A 20083-nucleotide genomic window follows, 5' to 3' on the forward strand; every position below is an offset into this window, starting at 1 on the left:
AGTGATCAGGCTAATGTCTGCCGCAGTGTCTACTGTGACCGGAAGGGTCACTGGCAGGCTAGTGCTCTGAAGAGGGGCCACCGAGATGAACTGGGTTTCCAGTCTCTCGGGGTAAAGGATCCGGTGCGGACCAGCAGCAGAAAATGAAGTGCTGATTAGGTTGACAAATTTGGTGGTGGGGACATGATGTGGACAGGCCGGAGATCCAGCATTGTAGTGGCTAGCAGCCCCACAGGATCTGCACGGGCCTTTTGGATGGGCTCGGTGGCCTGCAGTAACTGTTGGAGGAGAGGGCAGAGCGGATAAATCGGGAGCGGAGTTCTGGCTGGTAGGGTTAGGCTGCTTATTAGTGCCGAGTTTGTATCGGCACTCAGCTTCAGCGTGGCCCCCTTCTTGCAATAGTTGCACAGGGTCTTGCTAGGCAGTCCATTCTTCGGGCGCAGTGGAGTTCGAGAGGTAGGCCGGAGGGATGATTCGCTTCTGAGAGGTGCTATGCGACTGATTGAAAGTTTCCCACGAATCAGCCATGCGACAAGCTTCCATAAGTGTGGAGGGCTGTTTATCGTTAAGATATACTGCAAGGGGCCCTGGCACACATTGGAAAAGGTCTTCTAGCATGGTCCGATTGAAGAGATCCTCAAACGTCGTGCAGGCCAAGGAGTCGAACCAGGCGTCCCGGACTGGGTTTTGTGACATGCCCATTCTGTCCAAGACCAGCCGACTTCCTTGGCAAGACCTCGGAACCGTTGTCTCCATTTTTCTGGGGTTATCTCGTAGGCCTTGGTAATGACTCTACGAACTTCTGCCATGTTGCCTCTCTGGCTCTTCTCCAGTGAGCGAAGCGCTGCCTTGGCTTTTCCCTCCATATGCTTGGCTAGTATTAAGGCTCTCTCCGTCTCCGTGGTGCTGTAGTTATCGAAAGAGCCTCGATCTCCTCCAGCCATGCTTCTGGCTCGTCCTCAGTCCACTTGGGGACTAGGGAATTGATGCTCGAAATTGGAGCGTTTGATGCAGCAGGTGTAGGACTGGAGGCTTGATGGCTAGCCATAGCTTCGGCATTCTCCATTTTCGCTCTCTCAAGCTCGAGCTCCCTTCTCCTTTAGGGCTAACTCAGTTTCCTTGCAGGCTAACTCATGCTGTCTCCTTCTTTCTTCTCTTTCCTCTTCATACTGCCTTTGCTCGGCTTCATATTTCCTCTGCTCGGCTTCATACTTCCTCTGCTCGAGTCTTTCTTCCTTCTCCCGCTTGGCCAAGTCGTCCACTTGCTCCTTAACCCAGGTAGTAAGTTCCGAGCCGGTGAGACCTGCCGCTGTCCCCAGCCCCAGGAAAGTTTTATAATGCTCTGCTGCCATGGTTCTGGTGGGGAAGGGCGTCTAACCGGGTCGACGGGCATACTTGGGCAACGAGGAAGTGTCTCTTCAATGAAGTGGCACCCTTTCAAAAGGTGGCACTGTAGTTTGGGTGTGCCGTGTACAGGTCACACTGGTGGCACTCAGTATCCCTAGGCACTGGTGCAGGTTAGGTTCCAGAAGAACTTTCTCTTCTGTGTTCCCTTTTGGTTTTGTTTTATTTATTTTTCTGGATTCTTGCTTGGTGGCACTTATGGTGCCAATGTGTTCCTAGGACCCTCTACTGGAGTCCAACTAGGCTATATGGGAGGAAAGGCACTCTACACCCCTGCAGAGTGCAACAATCGAATGAGAGAAAGGGAAGGTAGAGAGAGAGAGAGAAGTAAGCTATTCAAGTGATGAGTGCTGCAAATTATTGGCACTGTGGAATAAAGTGAATTTGGGTTTTTTTTTTCTTAAAGATCCTCGTGAGTGGCTGGTCCCAGTACCGCAACGGCTGGCCCCCTTCTTTTTCAGAGGGTGAAAACTACTGTTTGCTTCTGGTCTGGATAGCAGGCCTCACTCGTGACCGACAGTTTATCACTATATCGTAATTACTCTTAACTTGTCCTCATCTATTGTGGGACAGAGGTGTTTCTTTTGTTTGGTTTATTGTATTCGAATTAATTAGCCTAGTGTCGGCCGTTCTTTCTTTGAAGAGGGTCACGTACACTTAGGTTAGGAATGCTTACTTGAATGACGAGAGAGAGAGAGAGAGAGAGAGAGAGAGAGAGAGAGAGAGAGAGAGAGAGAGAGAGAGAGAGAGATTTTCAATCAGCAAATTTCTTGCTGCTTGAGAACATGTAAACAAAGATTTTATACATGCACAATGGCATGGATCTTAATAAAATGATATAGATGCGTCGTCTTGGCTTCCTTAGGGATTACTTTATTATCTTAATTTTCCGGGAGCCGACGTCACAAAAGTTTATCGTAAAATTTTAAATTTTCTTTATATGATTTTATAGTAGGTATTCGTATAGGAACTTGTTATTACTCCTAACTAAGGCCTATCTTTCCCTGCCTAAATGATCTTTTGTTTTTTCCCTAGCTAAGATATTAGGAGGTGGGTTCGCTACGAAAAGCAAAAAAAAAAATATATGCCCCAAGAGTGGCGGGGAGCAGAGTGGTCACAACAGAGAATGACAATAACAAGGTCTTAAGATGGCGGAAAATCCCGTTAGGCCTAAATTTCAAAACAACCTTGAATCGGTATTTTCTTTAGCACAAATTCAAACAACGAAACAAATGCAGGTATCCAGATTTTACTTTAAATATACCAATCATGCATAGCGTTTTACGTTACGGATGGAAAACTAAATTACCAAACAACTTTGTGTCTTTTGTTATCGTATTCCTCACCCGGACATTACACAAAAGAATGAAAAGAGAAATGCTAGCCTGCCTGCGTAAATTTACGTTGTTGCACGGTACCTTTATTGTAAAATTACTATTTCAGTTCGTTTTCTACTTCACTGACACGGTTTTGAATGATTCCCGCTATATGCAAACAATAACGATCGGAATTGCCGACGCGATTTCTAAATTACTTTGTGTACATGAAACGGGCTCCGCGATTTGGTCTTACGATTCGTTACTGAACGACTTCTCGAACGCCGAACGCGGTAAAATGCCCTTGTCTTAACCGTTACAAATTGTGACTCGCTCTGCTCTCGAGTTGCACCCTTTCCTCACGCTAATTCTCGCTACACACTTGTTATACTCTTCTCTTTACTGCTTATTATTATGCCTCGTTCCTTGTTTGGAAGAATGAAATGGAGTTCGATATCTGACTTTTATTTTTTTTTTTTTTTTTTTAATTAATGTAATTTTAATTTCCTTTTCTCCAGATTCTTTCTCTAAAATGTACTTTAGATTCTCATAAGGTCGCCAATGTTACGTGTGAGAGTCTTGGTTGATCATGTATTATTCAATTTACGTAAATTTTCTGGCCCTGCAAACCAAGATTACACGTAACCTGTCACTTGAAGCCAAAAGTTAACCTCAAAGACAGGCGTTAATTAGCCAAAGGTCGCCAGTTAAGGGTTATTAACCTTAACAAAGAATATTTGAGATGAATTTGATTTTAAACGCAACGGTTCCTCCAAACATTCGGACGAGGCAATCAAAGCATCGAGATTTAACCTGATTTTGCTTACCCTAAATCCTAGGTATTTTACTGGAATAATGGGGTTGAAGCTAACAATAAAATAATTAGGCTTAATCTAGACTTTGTAAACACATATACCCTAAGTGGTGGCTGAAGGAAGAAAACAAAGAAAAAATGTGAAATACAGAAAAGAACTAGTCAATCTAACGAAGCTTCAACAAGAATCGGACTTACCGTGAACGCCGAATTCGCTGCGCAAACGAGGAACCTCAGGAGTCGTATTCTGGCAGTCTTCCCAATTCACTAATTAAGATAGACGTAGGAGAGAAAGTAATAAAAGAATATCGTTCGGCATACGCAGCGTCACCCTGGTTCCGTGACCGCTGGGATCTCTCTCACTGTCTGACCCGACCTCGCTTCGTTCTTCCAGAGGAGGACTTATACCGCCCCGGGCAATCCGACCTTGACAAAGGCATCGTCGAATGCATAGAATAAAGCTTAAGGGCCACCATAACTAGGGGTCATTGAGCGTAAACCCTCTCTGAGGCTTAGGTCCCTAATGCCCTAACATATTTTGTTTACAAACTTTCCAGCCTATGGGGTTAAATGCCTAAATGCTACCTATCGTGGGACAAAGCAATTTCCCTGTCTCAGTCAGGCTGATATTTCTATCCCTAAATGTTCGAGGGCGAACAGCGTAAATATTTATAAAAAAAGCAAGAGATGTGTGAGCTTACATGCATGTGAGGCAGGCCACAAACTATCAAGCATGTTTGATTGTACACTGCTACAGAGTACAATAGGTGTACAGTTACATGTCAGTATGCTTCAGAGAACTTTGGTGCAAACATTTTAGATTGAAAAATATCAAACTGTAGTCAATCCTTCCAACCTACCGATGCGTTCTCAGACTTTTTGACTGTATGATCATATGCCATGCTGGATATACATGTTTGATAGTGGGTGACCTGCTGTACGTGGATTGATAGGACTGCTACTCATGAGTTCTGCCTGTTGCACAATGTTTTGCAGATTTTTATAATTCTTTTCATAGTTTTATTTTCATAATTGTTTTTGCTACCATCATAAAGACAGATTGTCATAAGTTGACATTTATCTGTATATTGGTTTAAGTGTTTTTGATACAAATTGTTATTTTAGAAATTTTGGGAATATTGTCATCTTCAAGAGTGTAAGATTTCAAGGAATTGTCAAGTCTTTTAAGATCTAATTCATGGCAGATTATACATTACATTCGGCTTCACCATCTTGTTCTTACTGTTCTGTTGGATCACTGACATCATGGTCATCCAACCCTCCAAAGTCTTCCAGTATATTTTTGTTTCTGTGACTTTCATAATTTTCACTATCAGAGTTTGCAAATTCACCATTTCAACTCTGCTTCTGAAGGATGTTTTAGGTATCTTACACCTAATACTCAGGTCTTGAACATGGTCAGAATTGCCACAAGGTGTGCTGGACTAGAGAGATCCTAGATTGATAGCAATACCTTCTTTTGTGGTTCTCAGTCAGCCATGAGATGGAAACCATAATGAACTAGTTGAGTCCATGAGGTAGACATCCTTCAGGATGGGATGGTGGAGTCAGTGTGGAACATTTAGGAAGGTGGGTTCATGGCTTCTCAAAATTTGGAGCATGCATACTTCCCAATACATTTACCCCAAACTCCACAGAGTTATATATGAGATGGTCAGTAGGGAGTTGAATGCATTTAACCCCATGAGCAGGACTCAGCTCAGTAGGCAGTCTATTCTTGTCTTTCAGCATGAATATGCACGGTAGAGCCTGAGCAGAATGTGGCATAGAACAGCACTAATGATGAATTTTTCCAAAAGAAAGAGAACTCCATGGAACATGAATGGTCTATGTCAGTTACCAGCATAGTTAATTTTTGTAACTATTACAGTGTATTCTCTCTGAAATAAAACTACCCAGTTTGCAACTATTTTCTTCTTCAAAGAATGATGAGCATCAGTTAGTTACTGGCAGACTGTACTAAACCTGAATAAAATCTGAGTGGGTCTTGTTTGCCGTACCCCGGATGACAGTAGGCAAGACATGACACAGCCACCCACCCCCTGCAAACTGGTTTGTCTAGGCAGGGTAGGTAGGGGAGAAATCCATCCTCCTCCTGCAAACCTGACAGGTTTGTCTGCCCGGGGTGGGGGGCTTAGGTATTGGATCGGGAGGATAGGGGAGATAGTAGTGCCGGGTTCCAGCATGTGTAGAGTGTGCCAACAAGCTCGTAATAATAGTATTAGCAATAATAATAAATTTGGGTTAGGGAATTTTTAGATTTTAAATCTTTTGCTTCTGAGTAACAGTGGTTATGGGATGTGTGGCCGTGGCTGTAACTAACCTAGCTGCTTTTAAGGTGTATAGAGACATTGTCTATTTGAACATGGCATCCGCAAGGTCTCTTATATTTTTGTATATGGAAAATTTAACCAAGAAGTCCTTAGATGTAATGCTGTTTTCCATGTTTTCATAATTCATACCGCTATCATGACCATATATCTGTGGAGTATTTACTTCTATGCCATGTTATCACTTTCCTTATTTTTGTCTTTATCAGCCTGAAGGGTACAACCCATAACCTTACTAACAACATCAAAATATGTATTGTGACGCCTTGTTAGCCTGTAGAATCTGTAAGTTACTGCTCACCTTCACCTTGTAGGTTCTTTAGGTCTAGCATCCCTTGTTATTGACATTTTAAGGGGACTGCGTTCATCTTAGCTAAATAGCTCTTCTGGTTACTGTTAAGTAGGGGTTAATGTTGAAACAAATGTAAAAAAAAAATTTTTCATATGCAAATCCATTACTTCTGTAGTGTCTACCCATCCTTTTTTTAACTGGTACAGATCATGCAGAAAATGACCAGTTTTCACCACTGTGGGTGGTCTTGGGCTTGAGTGGATACTCAGACAGAAAGGGGCTCTTCTTCTTGTGTAGTGTCTGGAATTTGTCTCTGACTGCAGATTAGGTGACTGTAAAGAAATAGGTTTGCATTTTAAAAAATTAATTTGATTTTTAGAATAATTTCAGACATCCCTAAAGTTACTTTCAAATATCTTTATTACCTTTTCTTTGTATGAATTTTGGGGCACAATACCTGTTTTATATTAGAAATTTTCTCTGCAAATTACTGGAAAAGGGTACCTTTAATTGACATTAGATCTTGTTCTTGTGTGCTCCTTAGGCCTGTGATTTAGTGCAGGTGAGTTTTAAACTCTTTTGCTTACAACTTTACCAAGCATTGTCAATATATGTTATTGATTAAGTAACTACATAAGCATGCAAACCAATTTTGATACTTTATAATATAGTGTGTACATCGTTAGTCATTGAAATTTACATGTAAGTTCTCTCATCATTACTTATGTTTATACAGTAGTGCAGATCAAGTTTTATGATGTATACTTAAAATTTAAGAAATTTTTGAGTGGTTTAACACTGATTTTGATACATTTTCCAGTAGTTAGACATAGCATTGTCTGAAGATGGAATTTAGAAAGAGTTCTAGGTCCTTAGAACAAACAGATAATTTACATCTACCTATCATTCAATTAGTTTTCTCATGAATTTTGAGACTACAGTAATTGAATTTTGATAAAGTTGTAGCGTTATTGTTTTCAAATCCCTATAGTACCTTAGTCACTTGCATTTATGCTTATGCTTTGTGTTTTGATGTGATGTGGCATTGTTTATAGCCATTAGACTGATGAAATTTACACTGTTATTTGTTAAAATTGACATGTAAATAATGTTGTTTGTTAAAATTGACATGTAAATATTCACATCATTACATACATATATAGTGAGGGTTAAGTTTTATATCTAGTTAAAATATTGTTCTTAGCTGTTAGACAGAGGAAACTCTACGTGTGGCTTTGTCTGGGGTGTGGTAGACTATTTCTGGAGGACACCTTTTTAAGCCTTACCTGGGTGATAAGAAAGCTGCAGTCAAGCCTTGGCTGGTTATTCTTCCTGTGTTGAAGGGGTTAATGGAGTCACCTGCCAGATCTAAACCATGAGAATAGGGAGGAGTTGAGTACAGGGTTAAAGGTCTTCCTTTTAAAATAATCATATGTTATTGAACTTGCAGCAAACTGTAATTGGTTCTAGTAGCACAAGAGGAGATCACCATTAACAACTTCCAAATAGAATGAGGTAAACGTGTCCACAAATCAGCATAATTAAGCTAAAATACTAATGATAATGAACAAAATTCCAGATTTGGTGAGGAAGAGAAAAATTTAAAGAAATAGGGAGCATTGAAAGTAATAAAAATAAAAAAAATTTCACAGTAAACAGATTTTTAGGTAAATTTCATCAATGTATTTTGAAACAAAACAGTTCATCGTAAACTAATCAGTATGAAAAAATTTTTTATTAGAAGGATAAAAAACCTGAAAAAGAGATGAAATAGAAGCAGGAAAATGCACTTTGAAACCAAAAGTAATAGGCCAACCTATTATAGGATAAAATACTGGTTTAAGAGTTCTCTTGGGAAAACCAATTTTATTATTTTGGGCTTTATGTTACTTCTTTTATTTTATATCTTTAACTTTATATTTTTTTGCAAGTGGCCAGTAAACCCCCCGTATTCGTGGGGATATGTTACCCCCCCGCAAATAGCTAAAATCCACGAATGCTTAAAACCCTTCTAAAAACACTTAGAACTGCCTATTTTGATAGTTCAAAAAAAACAAAAACTAAAAATGCTTATACAGGTATTAACCTACTTACGATAGGGTTAGGTTCCAAAAGACCCAACGTTTGTTGGAAAAAACATATCTCGAATATAGCCTAGCCTACACTAGAGTATTCAGTACCATGTAAATATATATGGTAGCCTAGCCTACACTATAAAGTATACTCTATACATATATGGCATAGTAATTATTAATATCAGCTAATTCTGGAAGTTCATGCAGAGTGACTTATGATAATTTGGTACAAAGAGAAGTTGAATAACAAACAAGAATTAGCTTAGCCTACACTACGCGTATATCGTATACATATACGGTAGCCTAGCCTACATTATACTGTACTCTGTATTCTCATATTAATATCGTAATATACAGACATCAACATAATGAATATGCATCTTTTCATTGGATCTTTAAAATGTTATGCTTTACTTCACTGTGTCCAATAATATTGTATATACTCTTATATTGCTTTTGTATTATAGATTGCGATCATAGGGATCAATGTTTTGGTTTGGAAATTGATTATGCAGTAAGTTTATTTTGCCGTATTCAACTCTTCTTGCTTCTAAATAGCATAAATGAAGCTCTAGATACTTTATTTATATGGGACAGGGTAATTTTTCGTTATACGAAGTGGTTCCAAGTCGAAATATAACTTCAATACGTCTTGTTGTGAAATTAATTTGGCTATTTTTTTTTGTTAATAGATGACGTTGGGCGTTTGGGGCCATATTTGTTTTGTGTTAAAAAAATCAAGATTCTGTTCGCTTTTTTCACTTGATTTCATTATAATACGAGCTTTACGTATTTATCTTTTATCGGCGTGAAAACAGCAGTACTGTAATATGTGTTCTTTCATGCCCAGCGGTTTTGATTAAAATACTTTCTCTCCAGTTTTATTTATGGTCGAGTTTCATCCATGTTACTGGTGCACGATAATTTATAGGCATTAGCAGCTTGAACATTGTTTTCTCAGCTTCAGCTACAACTTGCAGCTTAAATTTAGCAGTATATTGCCTTGCCAATCTTTTATCCTTAGCGAATAAGAGTATAATGTAAAAATATATCAGTCTATTTAACGTCATTTGTAACATAACTACGGTAATTGTTTACTACCGTACAATGGTTGAAATGCAAGCAAAACAGCTGCTGTTATCCGATTCGGTTATAAGCAAAACAGCAGTTCCTCGTTCTGTTGTTTAGGGCTGTACGCATTTATGCAAGAGTATATATCGTTACTAACAATACTTTTATCATTCTCTTTTACTTTTTAACTAGAAGATGGGATAAAGAGATGGAGGAAAAGAAGTTGGTCTATTTTAATTTGGTCCCTCTCGCTGCCTGTTTGTTTGCTGCTGCCTGCGCATGTGCAGAATTTTAAAATACTTTATAAATATTGTCGTATCGGTATTAATTGCTTACCCCATCGCAAAATTGAATGAACATAACTCAAGCACTACCTGCGTACATGAGTATTTTAAGTTTTATGGCAAAAAGTGCATTTAGTCATGAAAATACAGTAATTAGTGAATATTTCTCCGTGAAAAATACCGCAAATGGGCAAAATTTCCACGAATAATGTGTATGTATGGTCCATAGAGAAATCTGTGAATAGGTGAGTCGGCGAATCGTGAGAACGCGAATACGGGGTGTTGACTGTACTTTGATATTTCTTGGTATATCATTGCTGTATAAGTGTATTAATGTGCATTTCCTAGTTGCTTTTATATGCTATCTTAATATCTATAGCATGATTGTGGCTGATGGTGCTCGGAGCGTGAAACTACCTTCGCATGAATGGTACTGCTGCTGTTGATGGAGCATGGACAACTGCTAACTTTATCATTTTAATATCATATTAGTTGTGTTTTAGCTATGTTTTATTGAAAAAGTTTGTAAATTGGAACTAAAACGTGACATTTTGTTTGATTTCAGAATAAAAGATTAGCAGGTGTTCTGAACAGCAATGGAAGGGAACTTCACAAAGTAATTTTTGGGGTCTCAGAGTACCTTGCTAAAGCTTCTATGCCCCACGATGCTGGACGAGCTCTGTCTGCAATTTCTGCTCTGGTTGAAGTAATGTTATTCCAGTCCAACAGAGAACTTGATGATTCTGCTTTGTATACTATTCAGATACTAGTACACACACTTACTTTTTATGTAGGTGACCTCTGTAAAAAGGGTTGTTTCTTGGCAGGTGAGTTTTTCATTTCTATTGGTAGTGTAAAAGTATATTCATGATAAAGCATTTATAGTCATATTGTGCAAGTAGTATATATACTTTTATTGTTGTGCAATAAATTTGTTAAATTTTGAAGATGGACCTACTCGTAAATTTCAAAAGAATTTCAGTGTCTGGGTTGCAGTTTATGCTGCAAGTATTACGTGGAACTCTGTAAAAAGAGAAACTCTTAAGCAGTGTTGGCAAAAATTGTGGTCTCTGGCAATCTTTACTGATAGGGGATGTGAATTTGCAGGATTCAGTAGTGTGCAGTTTCATAAAGATTGGAAATGTGGAGCATCTTACCCTGAACTAGTAAATTTTGCTCATGAGTCAAATTTTAATCAAGTTACTGCTCATGCTTGGTTGGAAGAAGATCCTGATTTACCAGTCACCATAACTCACTGAAGATGAAGTCATTGCTGTTGTCATTTGGAAAACAGCCAACAGTGAGGATGATGATGATATTGATATTGAAGTTGGTTTGAATATTTTATGACGTGAGGCCGGAGCTGCTCTATTTATTCATTTTGCTGAAAAAGCAAGTTATGTGTCTATGCAAGAATTTGTAAAATTAGATGTAATTCAAAACGAATATTTGCATTAACAAAGAAAGGCATGCAAACAAATGAATATTCATACATGTTTAGTCCTATGTTATCAAATGAAAGTTGTCCTAAATGAATATTCATACATGTTTAGTCCTATGTTATCAAATGAAAGTTGTCCTACCTCTCATACAATGTCCGCGTCCTTGTTAGCTGAACCTAACGATACTACTACTTAACCTTATGAATCACATTGTACATGAGTTATTGAGCATATAAATATTTATTATTGACAACATAAAAGTTGATTATGTTTGTTATATAACCAACTTTTATAAGAAAGGTACTTCAAAACGAAACTTAGAAAAGGTTTATGAGGAAGTGCTTAGATTTATTGCAAAAGAAAACTTACTGTGATCTAGATGTGACTATGTAGTATAGTACAGGCTGTATTAATGCTCTAATCTTTATCTGGGATCAAGGACTGTGTTTATAAGTAAAACGTTAATACATTTTTCTTCTATACTCTGTTTTACATTCAAGCTCCTCACTTTGTTTGCAGCAGTTTTTATCATGTATGCAGAGCTTGTTTTAATGAAGCTTCTTTTTGCTGGTTGGCTGTAGTGATTCAGGAATCAACATAGCAAAACCTTTAGCCTTTTCATTTTACTGAGTGGTAATTTTTTCCATCTGAGTACAGTTATATTCAGTGTGTATTTTACATCTAGGTCATAGGCTATTTCTGCATTTAAGATGTATTTCTAATGATGTATATGATAGCCTAATATATTCACTTGTCAGATTCAAGTGAATTGATCAAATATTTAACTTTTGCATTTAGTAAAATTTACTCTGTCCTTAATTTCAGCATTTTTTCCCAGCCCGAGAAGAACCCTACAAGAGTTCAGAGGTCTGGTTAAACAAATCATTTATTACTAACTAATATGCAATAAGTTTTTCCTGTTTGGGATATGCATTTTAAGTTTATACTTATTCATTAAGAATACCTTGGCAGGACTGACAGACTTAACGTAGGCTTTGCATTTGCCTGAGCGTCAGTTATCCAGAATATTTTTGGTCACAGTGACTCTGGATAATATGCTGTTCAGTGTAACACCAAAACTTGAGCTTCCTTAATCTTCACTCACAGAGGCTATCCAGCAGTGCCTCATCAGGAGATGCTTTTTGTGCTGAGCTGCTAAAATTATTGCTAATCCAGGCAGATATTGCACAACCAAGCTTAGTGTGTTCTGTAGCGGGTGAATTAGGAACGGTCTTAATCCAGCCAATATTCCATTATTTGTGGACTTCCTTCATTTTCTGCGTAGATGTAAGGCAGTTGTCTATGTCTGTTGGTGAAAGCTATCACTCTGTCCTTTCACAAGTATTTGAGAGTTGGGGCATTGACCTATACTCTTGCCACGACGAATAGATCTCTCTGGCGAGGCTTTTAAAGATCTGCCCTGTTGCCAGTTTTACGAAAACAGGCTACTGACACGTGTGTGACAGACCTTTAAATGTCTTCGAGACAAACCCTGAGGCTATACTTATAAGATTTTGGGGGCTTTTGATTTCCAGGTACTTTAATCTCCTTCCTACTCCGCCCTGCTCTCTCTCTCTCTCTCTTTTCTAAATCTTACGGTTTTTTTTTTTTTACATATGATCACCTTATCTATTTTGTCAGTACTTGTAGATAGATGTACATTTATCATTATTACACAATTAGATACTTAAAAGTATTTAATTAATGCTATAGAAATAGGTGATATATTTCTTGTTCATTTTTCGAAATACGAATTAAAATAAACTTCTTTTGTCGCCTATATATTATCTATAACGAGGAGTAACGATCATCTTAAGTTTTAAAAGACTCCTTTTTTTCAATCAAACTTTTTTTCCACACCACCACTGAGGTAAAAGTCAAGGTGCGTTTTGTTTTTCGAGAGAGGTTTCCCCTGTAGGCCTAATCCTCTCTTTTTTATATATAATTTATTCAGAAAACTAGTCATCAGAGCTATCAGCTATGTTGATGACAAAACTGTCAACCAACTTGTCTACAGCCACATCTTGCCGGGCATCCTCTTTTTGAATTTTCTCTACGTGCTCGCTGCATTCTTCCAGTTTTCCGCCGTGACATTGTTCGATGCTTCTTGCCCTAAAATTTTAAGGTCTGCCAGTTTGAACGTATTCTTTTTCGCCATATAAGACGTGACATTGTTCGATGCTTCTTGCCCTAAAATTTTAAGGTCTGCCAGTTTGAACGTATTCTTTTTTGCCATATAAGACTTCAATTGAGCCCAGTGTAATTTTGATTGACCCAAGTTTCGTCGAGATACACGAATTTCTGCCCTGACTCCTTGCGACGCTTCATCTTTCTCAAAAGTCTTGACCGAGCTACAGTTACATCTTGCCTTTCCAAGAGAAATTTCGCCCATCAACCTTCTTAAAAGAGAGAGAGACAGAGATCTGTCTGTATACGAATGTTTATTTTCTCTTGCCAAACTTACTGTGATGCTTTATTTCATATTTCCTTGCTTACCAATTTATTCTTTACCTACGATGTTAAGAAATCAAGGTATATGTAGAAACGAGAAATGCCTCCAGACATAATAATACCGTGATGACCGTGACCACCGAAAGTGCTTCCTAGAGAAAATCTAAGCTGCTTACCCGTGGATTTAAACGCACGTGGATCCGTGTGTGAGGTACTGGTAACACCACCAAAATGAGATGCTATATTGATAGAAACTCTGATTCCGTTTCTTGTAATTGCTTAAAAAAACATTATCAATCGTGAACCTATGTAATAGACTTGGAATTCTGCGTAACGAAAAAGGTTTTATTTGATATCTGTAATGGGAGAAATGATTTTATCTCGCTGCTGTTGTTATACATTTGGCATATATGCCTTACCTGCGAAGACCCAGACAACCACGCCAGAGAGATCTATACATTTTGGAAAGGGTATAGACTATTCTAGTGAGCTCTGCTGTATTTGCTACTCTTCCCGTGACTCAGTGACTCCCATCCTGGGATTTGTTACTCTTACTGTGCTGAAACATTTCTCCAGCTCAGTATATGAACCTCTTGAGGATGCCTCCCTTAAGAGACCTTACCCCAAAGACAGCATTTTTAGTAGCTTTAGCCTTAGTTAGGTATAGACAGAGTGTATGCTTGCTCTCAATCAGGTTTCTCATGCCAAGAGTTGGAATAGTTTGGCATGTCTTATTTACTCTGAAAAGTTAAGACAGGGACAACTTCCTTTTAGACTCATTGTTCCGCATTATTTGTCATTCTGTCATTGCTCGTTCAGCTTGAGAATAAGGGACACCCTCCTTTGTCCTGCAAAGACTGAGGATTTATATTCAGAAGGCGAAAGCTTTTATAAGATTTGACAAGAGGGTGACTGTCTGTTTTTATCATTAACTTGTGTCAAATGAAAGTTTACAAAAATGCTATTTCATACTGGTCAGACAACACCTGGCATGGCCATTTTCTGCCACTGGAGCGACTTACAAGCTGTGAGGTGCAGACAGTCAAGTTTTATTCTTCTTCTTTGGAGCATGTGTAAAAGGAGCAGACATACCTAAAGACATATGTAAAAGGATATATTTGTACTGAAAAAATCTATTTCATTTTTTGTATAATTGTATTTTGTATATTGAAAATTAAGCCTTTTTTCAAGCATGACATCTTTAATTGCTCTGTAGAGCACTTACATGTTCAGTTTTTTATTTCAGCTTTTAAATCATGTAAATCATGCAGAAGCTTATTACTATGTACAGTGATGGGTTATAAAATATCTTTCAGATTATAACAATCAGATACTTAAAAAGGTGTGCCTATATTCTATTGACAATTATCCAGAGTGTCTCAGTACATGTCTTCCAGTCTTGATATCAAGGTAAGACCACAATCTTTGTATTCTTGTATGGTATGAATTTGGTAATGTAAATGATTTTGATAATATGACTTAAACACTTAGTATCGTTAAGCCTTCATACACTTGGTTAAGAATTACACACTAAATCTGGAGTGGCTGCTTAAATTAATTGTTTGTGATTATAGAGGTTTCAGAGCTGGTTAGTTGTAAGACACACTGTGGTGGCTTACCTCTTATGAGCTTGGAGATAATTTTCTCTTATTGCTTGCGCAAAGTTTTTTCATGATAAAAGGCATGTTTTGGTGTCATGTTGAAGCTGACCTATTATATGTAATGTAGTAGCTTCAAAAATGAAAAGCAACAAAACAGTATATACTGTAGTACGGATGATGAGTTGAAGTTAGCCAAGAACAGAAATGTTTTTACTTTTTCTTAAATGTTTTTTTAGATTTGATGGTGATTTATCAGTTCTTTTTCACCATGAAAATGTGCAATAAATTTCTTTTCCAATGATATAGCATTGTTATTTATCCCAATAATTGTGTATAAAAGAACATGAAGAAAAATAGGAAAATTATAATTTTCTATTTTGGACCAGTTTAACAGTAGTTCCATTTGTACAACCACGGTTTTCATGTACAGTAAGAGTTAAATTATCCCTCAGCTCACTGCAGGTATCATCCCAATACTATCCAGCATCAAATTGTTCATAGTTTTTTTTATATTAAAAAATTAATGTCGTTTGACATACACAAAAGCTCAAGGGATGAAATTTACATAACATCATTTGATGCCATCAGAATCTCAAAAGGTTAACATTTATGGTTATCAAGGAGTGAGACCAACCATAACTAATGGGAGTCCCTTATCACAGTTAATAGAAATGGGTGTTCCAATTACTGTACTGGTTTGTATGGATGTGTGCTTGAGTTCTACTCTCATTAATTATACCATTATCTCTTTAACTCTTTCCTTATTGTTTGTCACGTCAGCAATGTAATGTGTTGTATGATTGATTTGATTTTATTTTTTTTAAAGTCAGAGCTACAATATTCAATATTTAACAGCACTTGAAAATCAAATTTGTTCATAAAACTAGGTATATAATTAAAGATATATTTGGTACATATTTTTTGCAAAATGAATATAAAATAGTATTCAAACCATAAGGTAGGATAGTTTAGTTTATTATGGTGTTGGCAGTGTGCATGATATGAGTTTAGCTAGTTTTCTATGTTTCCTCCGTAACATTTTTACAGTGTAACATGAGTCAATTTTTGAAGGCTCAAGAAGAGGATGGCATATTTAAGAATAAGTTATTTCTTGTATTTCCAGATTACTGCCATTCACAAAGTCATCATCAGAGATCTGGCAGTCTGCAAGTCAGGTAGTGGAGCTTGTTATGAGCAGTACACACCCAGAAATACAGAACGTCATAATCCACTTGCCATCTCTTCCAGATGATGAGTAAGGTTTTGAGTGTTAAAATCCACATGTTTAAACAGACATTCTGGTCCCTTGTTAGTGAAGCTCTCAAGAAATTTACTCCTGCTTTCTGCCTTCATTCCCCATTATTGCTATCTTAGGAAAGGAATAGTGGATGCAACACATTTATTAACTTTGGAAAGGATGTTAATTTCTTTTTAAGGGAGCGCCAACGCCATAAGGCCCCTTTATAAAGTAAATGACTGTTTCTGCCTTATGATTGAAGGGATTTGCATCAGATTTTTAACAAATTCTACAACTAATAATGAAAATTCTCTCATGGGGAAATTTAGAAATTCGACCTCCAAGTTCATTTGTTTTGCAGTTGAAAAAAATTATGACGACACTTCAAAACAATGTAAAATTAAAAATTGCACAGAAAAGTATTTTCCCGACGACAAAGTAAAGATATATGGTTATACTACACTCTAAAAATTTCATTGAATTTGCGTTGGTCTTCTTGGAGAAATAAGCATTTAGTTGTGAAAAAAGTAAGTTTTGAGAAAACAGCAAAAGAAAAATACTTTTGGACTTTCAAAAATCCAAAGAGAATCTGGACATCTAGAGCAAGTTATCCCTATATCATTATAACCTGTTTTCCCTGACACATCCCGTAGAGAGAATAGGATATTTTAGTGGTTGACAATTATTTTTGAATAAATTTCAAGATATGTTTATTTACACAAAACAATCCAAAACTTGGTGTAAATCAAACTTGATCCTATCCAGGATCATTCATAGATTTGTTAGCGATGAAAAAAATTGTCCTTGAACCAATCAAAAAATTTTTATTTTTAGCCATAACATTTCTAGGTATGTTTATTTACACATAAAATCAGTCCAAAACTGTATAACTTATTTGATCCTATCCTGAATTATTCATACGGACATTTTTTACAGATCTTATTTACAATTTGTGGTTCACAATGTTATACAAGCGATGAACGAAATTGTCAATAAACCAATCTAAAAAAAATTTCTTATCATTATCGCTTCGGGATACGTTCATTTAGACATAAAACAGTTGAAAACTATTAAGTAAAATTCCATAATTCCTTGAAATTCGGCGGTCAGCGCGCCCCTTAATTGTCCCACACTTTTCCTGTTGGGTGGCATTTTCTTGTGATTAAGGTTTCTAACTGGCAATTTAATCATCTGGTATACTGTATTTTAATTTTTTATGTCAACTTACCAAAAAGGCCTTTATAATCCCTGAACCTCTTTGGAATGCGATCTTGAGATTGCAAAACCCATTCTTTGCTAAAATATCCAACTTATAGAAAAAGAATGATTGCAAGTATCAAGATTCCAGTCACATAATAAATCCATAATACTGTATTCATATCTTGATAGCACTGGAAATGTAAACTGTACTTCAGGCTATTCTGAGCTTTTCCATACTGCTACCATATTCTGTTACAGTGGTTCATGCACTATTATCAGGGGAATTAGTGCTGGAGTATTCATAGGGATTCATGAGCTAATATCTTGGATAATGATAACTAGGGGGGTTTAGAGAAGTTCATGGTACAGATAGGTATATCTGTTATTATTTCGGAATGACTTTGCATTGCTACTTATAGTAAATCTCCTTATATAGGGTTCATTTGTATAGAACTGGGTTTCATGTCAGTATACATTCAAAAGAAGAGCAATAGTAGTGAAAGGCATTATGCAAGATGTTTCATGGGAGTAAAGTAAGTGCTGCACTTAAAGTAAGGTAGCTAAATAACAAAAGAATGTTATCAAGTTGCAGAGAGAGCTAAATATGAGCTGTATAACTAACTTAGTTTGTGTAAACAAATGCTAATTGGTGAAGCCTGTGATCATGTTTGTGCTAGCCTTCTCCTAGCACTGAATTTTTATATTCCTATATATGAATCAGAATATCAGCATATTCTTCTCATCATAAATGATTTTACATCAGCTTTTCCCTTTTCAGGGCTAGACATCCACAGAGTTTACTTATTTATCTTGTGCTCTTTCTGCCTACATTCACATCAGATTTACATCTTCATCTAGTCCCATTCTGTGATTTCATGGATCTTCTGACAGATATTTGTCATGCTACTTTCGTATATGCTGCATTTCTGACCAACTGTTCCTCATCCTTGCTCATCACGTGTCCAAACTATTTCAGTCTTCGAGATCTCAGTCTATTCTCCAGTCACCTAATACTACAGCACAATGTTCCACCAATTCCGCATTTGTAGTACAGTTTTCCAACTGTACTTCTGCCATGATTCTAAAAGTATGGTTGCACCTTTACAAACTCTTATATATTCTCCTTTCCAGCATCCATGTTTTTACTGAATAGAGTAGTACAGTCTTCATGTACCCATTGTAAGTTTTGCTTTGTCAACAAGTGGGACATTTTTGTTTACCAGTGGTCTATTTGTATCTCTCCATCTCACCCATGCTACTTTTTTTTTCATTTTCTCAGCTTCTGCTTCATAGTCCAGAGTGTCCCCGAGCTTATAGAAATGCTCTGCCTCTTCTAAGACCTGCCCATCTTTCTATTCACCATTCTCAAGTCCCCTCTCTTCCTCACTGAGCTCTTGCAGTGCATATTGAACATCTGTTAAATTTGATACATTGTATGGAGTTCACCCCCTCACCTTTCCCCCCAAGAAGCTCAAGACCAATCTAGATTCTTTGGTCCCTTTCCAAGCCCCACAAGGTTTGTTTAGCTTACTGTGATTTTCAATCTTAACCTGTCCATTTCATTCCCCCATCTTTTGAGCATCTTTATGTAGGCTATAATAAGAAGTTAAATTTTCCATCTACTTGTAAATGCTATTATTTGTTGTTATACTTGCTAAGCTTAGTATTATGTTTTGCCTAAAAGTTCTTATGTAGGTTTGGGTATTTGATCTCGTGCCACTTTATGTTTTCAAACTTAAAAGACTGACAGTTGCATTGATATTTTTTAAAGTTGAAAGTGTTTTAAAATTCTTTTTCATCTTTTACAGTGAGTTTGCTTGCCTTGATTCTCTTCGTAATTACCATGATCAACTTGTAGCTGAAAATCTTGGCTACCTGGCATTGTATGAAAAAGTGGAAAATTTTTTGTCACAAACTACAGACTTTGCAGGTCCCCATGTTTTGACCAATCTTTGGAAGGAGGTAGGTAAACATGTAGCATATGCTTTTTATCTTTGATTTGTCAAAGACTCTATGGGGTTTAATGTTATTGGTTTGCCTTATAGAGCATAATCAAGACATGCTGCATTCCCTTTTCAAGTTTCTCTTTTCATCTGTTACTTTTTCCTTTTTCACTTAGCAGTTTTAGTTTCTATCCAGGCATTTTCCTCATTCACTTCCTATAGATGGTACCAAATGGTTTTTGCAGTATCCCTTTGGCTTAACTTCCAATTTCTTTATTTTTTGCCTTTAAATTCTTCTCACTTAACTGTCCAACTGCCTAAACTTAACCATGCTTGAATTTTTACACTTCATTGAAGAAAAGATTCTAAGGCAAACTATCTGAGAATTCAGAAATGCAACTCGTTGGTCTCATTAAACTATTTTATGGTAATGCAGGAGAAAATCTTAAGTAATGTTTATGAATTAGAGACAATAACAAAACCAGAATAAGGATGTTAAACATAGTACAGTAGATCTCATTTAAAATACTTTGGTTGTGTTTTCTCATTTTTGTATGTGCAGTTGAAAATTTGTGGGTTTATTGTAAGAGAAGTTTTCTTAT

At 37.0% G+C, this 20083-nt stretch overlaps 1 protein-coding gene across 5 annotated transcripts in view; it reads left to right on the forward strand.

The window, feature by feature from the left end:
- tefu (Serine/threonine-protein kinase tefu) overlaps positions 1 to 20083 on the forward strand; it is a 154391-nt gene that overhangs the window by 64051 nt on the left and 70257 nt on the right. For all 5 annotated transcript variants that reach the window (XM_067118592.1, XM_067118621.1, XM_067118596.1 and 2 more), the window contains exons 28-31: positions 10173 to 10434; positions 14817 to 14910; positions 16225 to 16356; positions 19347 to 19500. In XM_067118592.1, coding sequence (XP_066974693.1) covers positions 10173 to 10434; positions 14817 to 14910; positions 16225 to 16356; positions 19347 to 19500 — 642 coding nt within the window. The remainder of the gene's footprint in view (positions 1 to 10172; positions 10435 to 14816; positions 14911 to 16224; positions 16357 to 19346; positions 19501 to 20083) is intronic.

Source organism: Macrobrachium rosenbergii, chromosome 2 (genome assembly GCF_040412425.1).
Source record: "Macrobrachium rosenbergii isolate ZJJX-2024 chromosome 2, ASM4041242v1, whole genome shotgun sequence".
NCBI lineage: Eukaryota > Metazoa > Arthropoda > Malacostraca > Decapoda > Palaemonidae > Macrobrachium > Macrobrachium rosenbergii.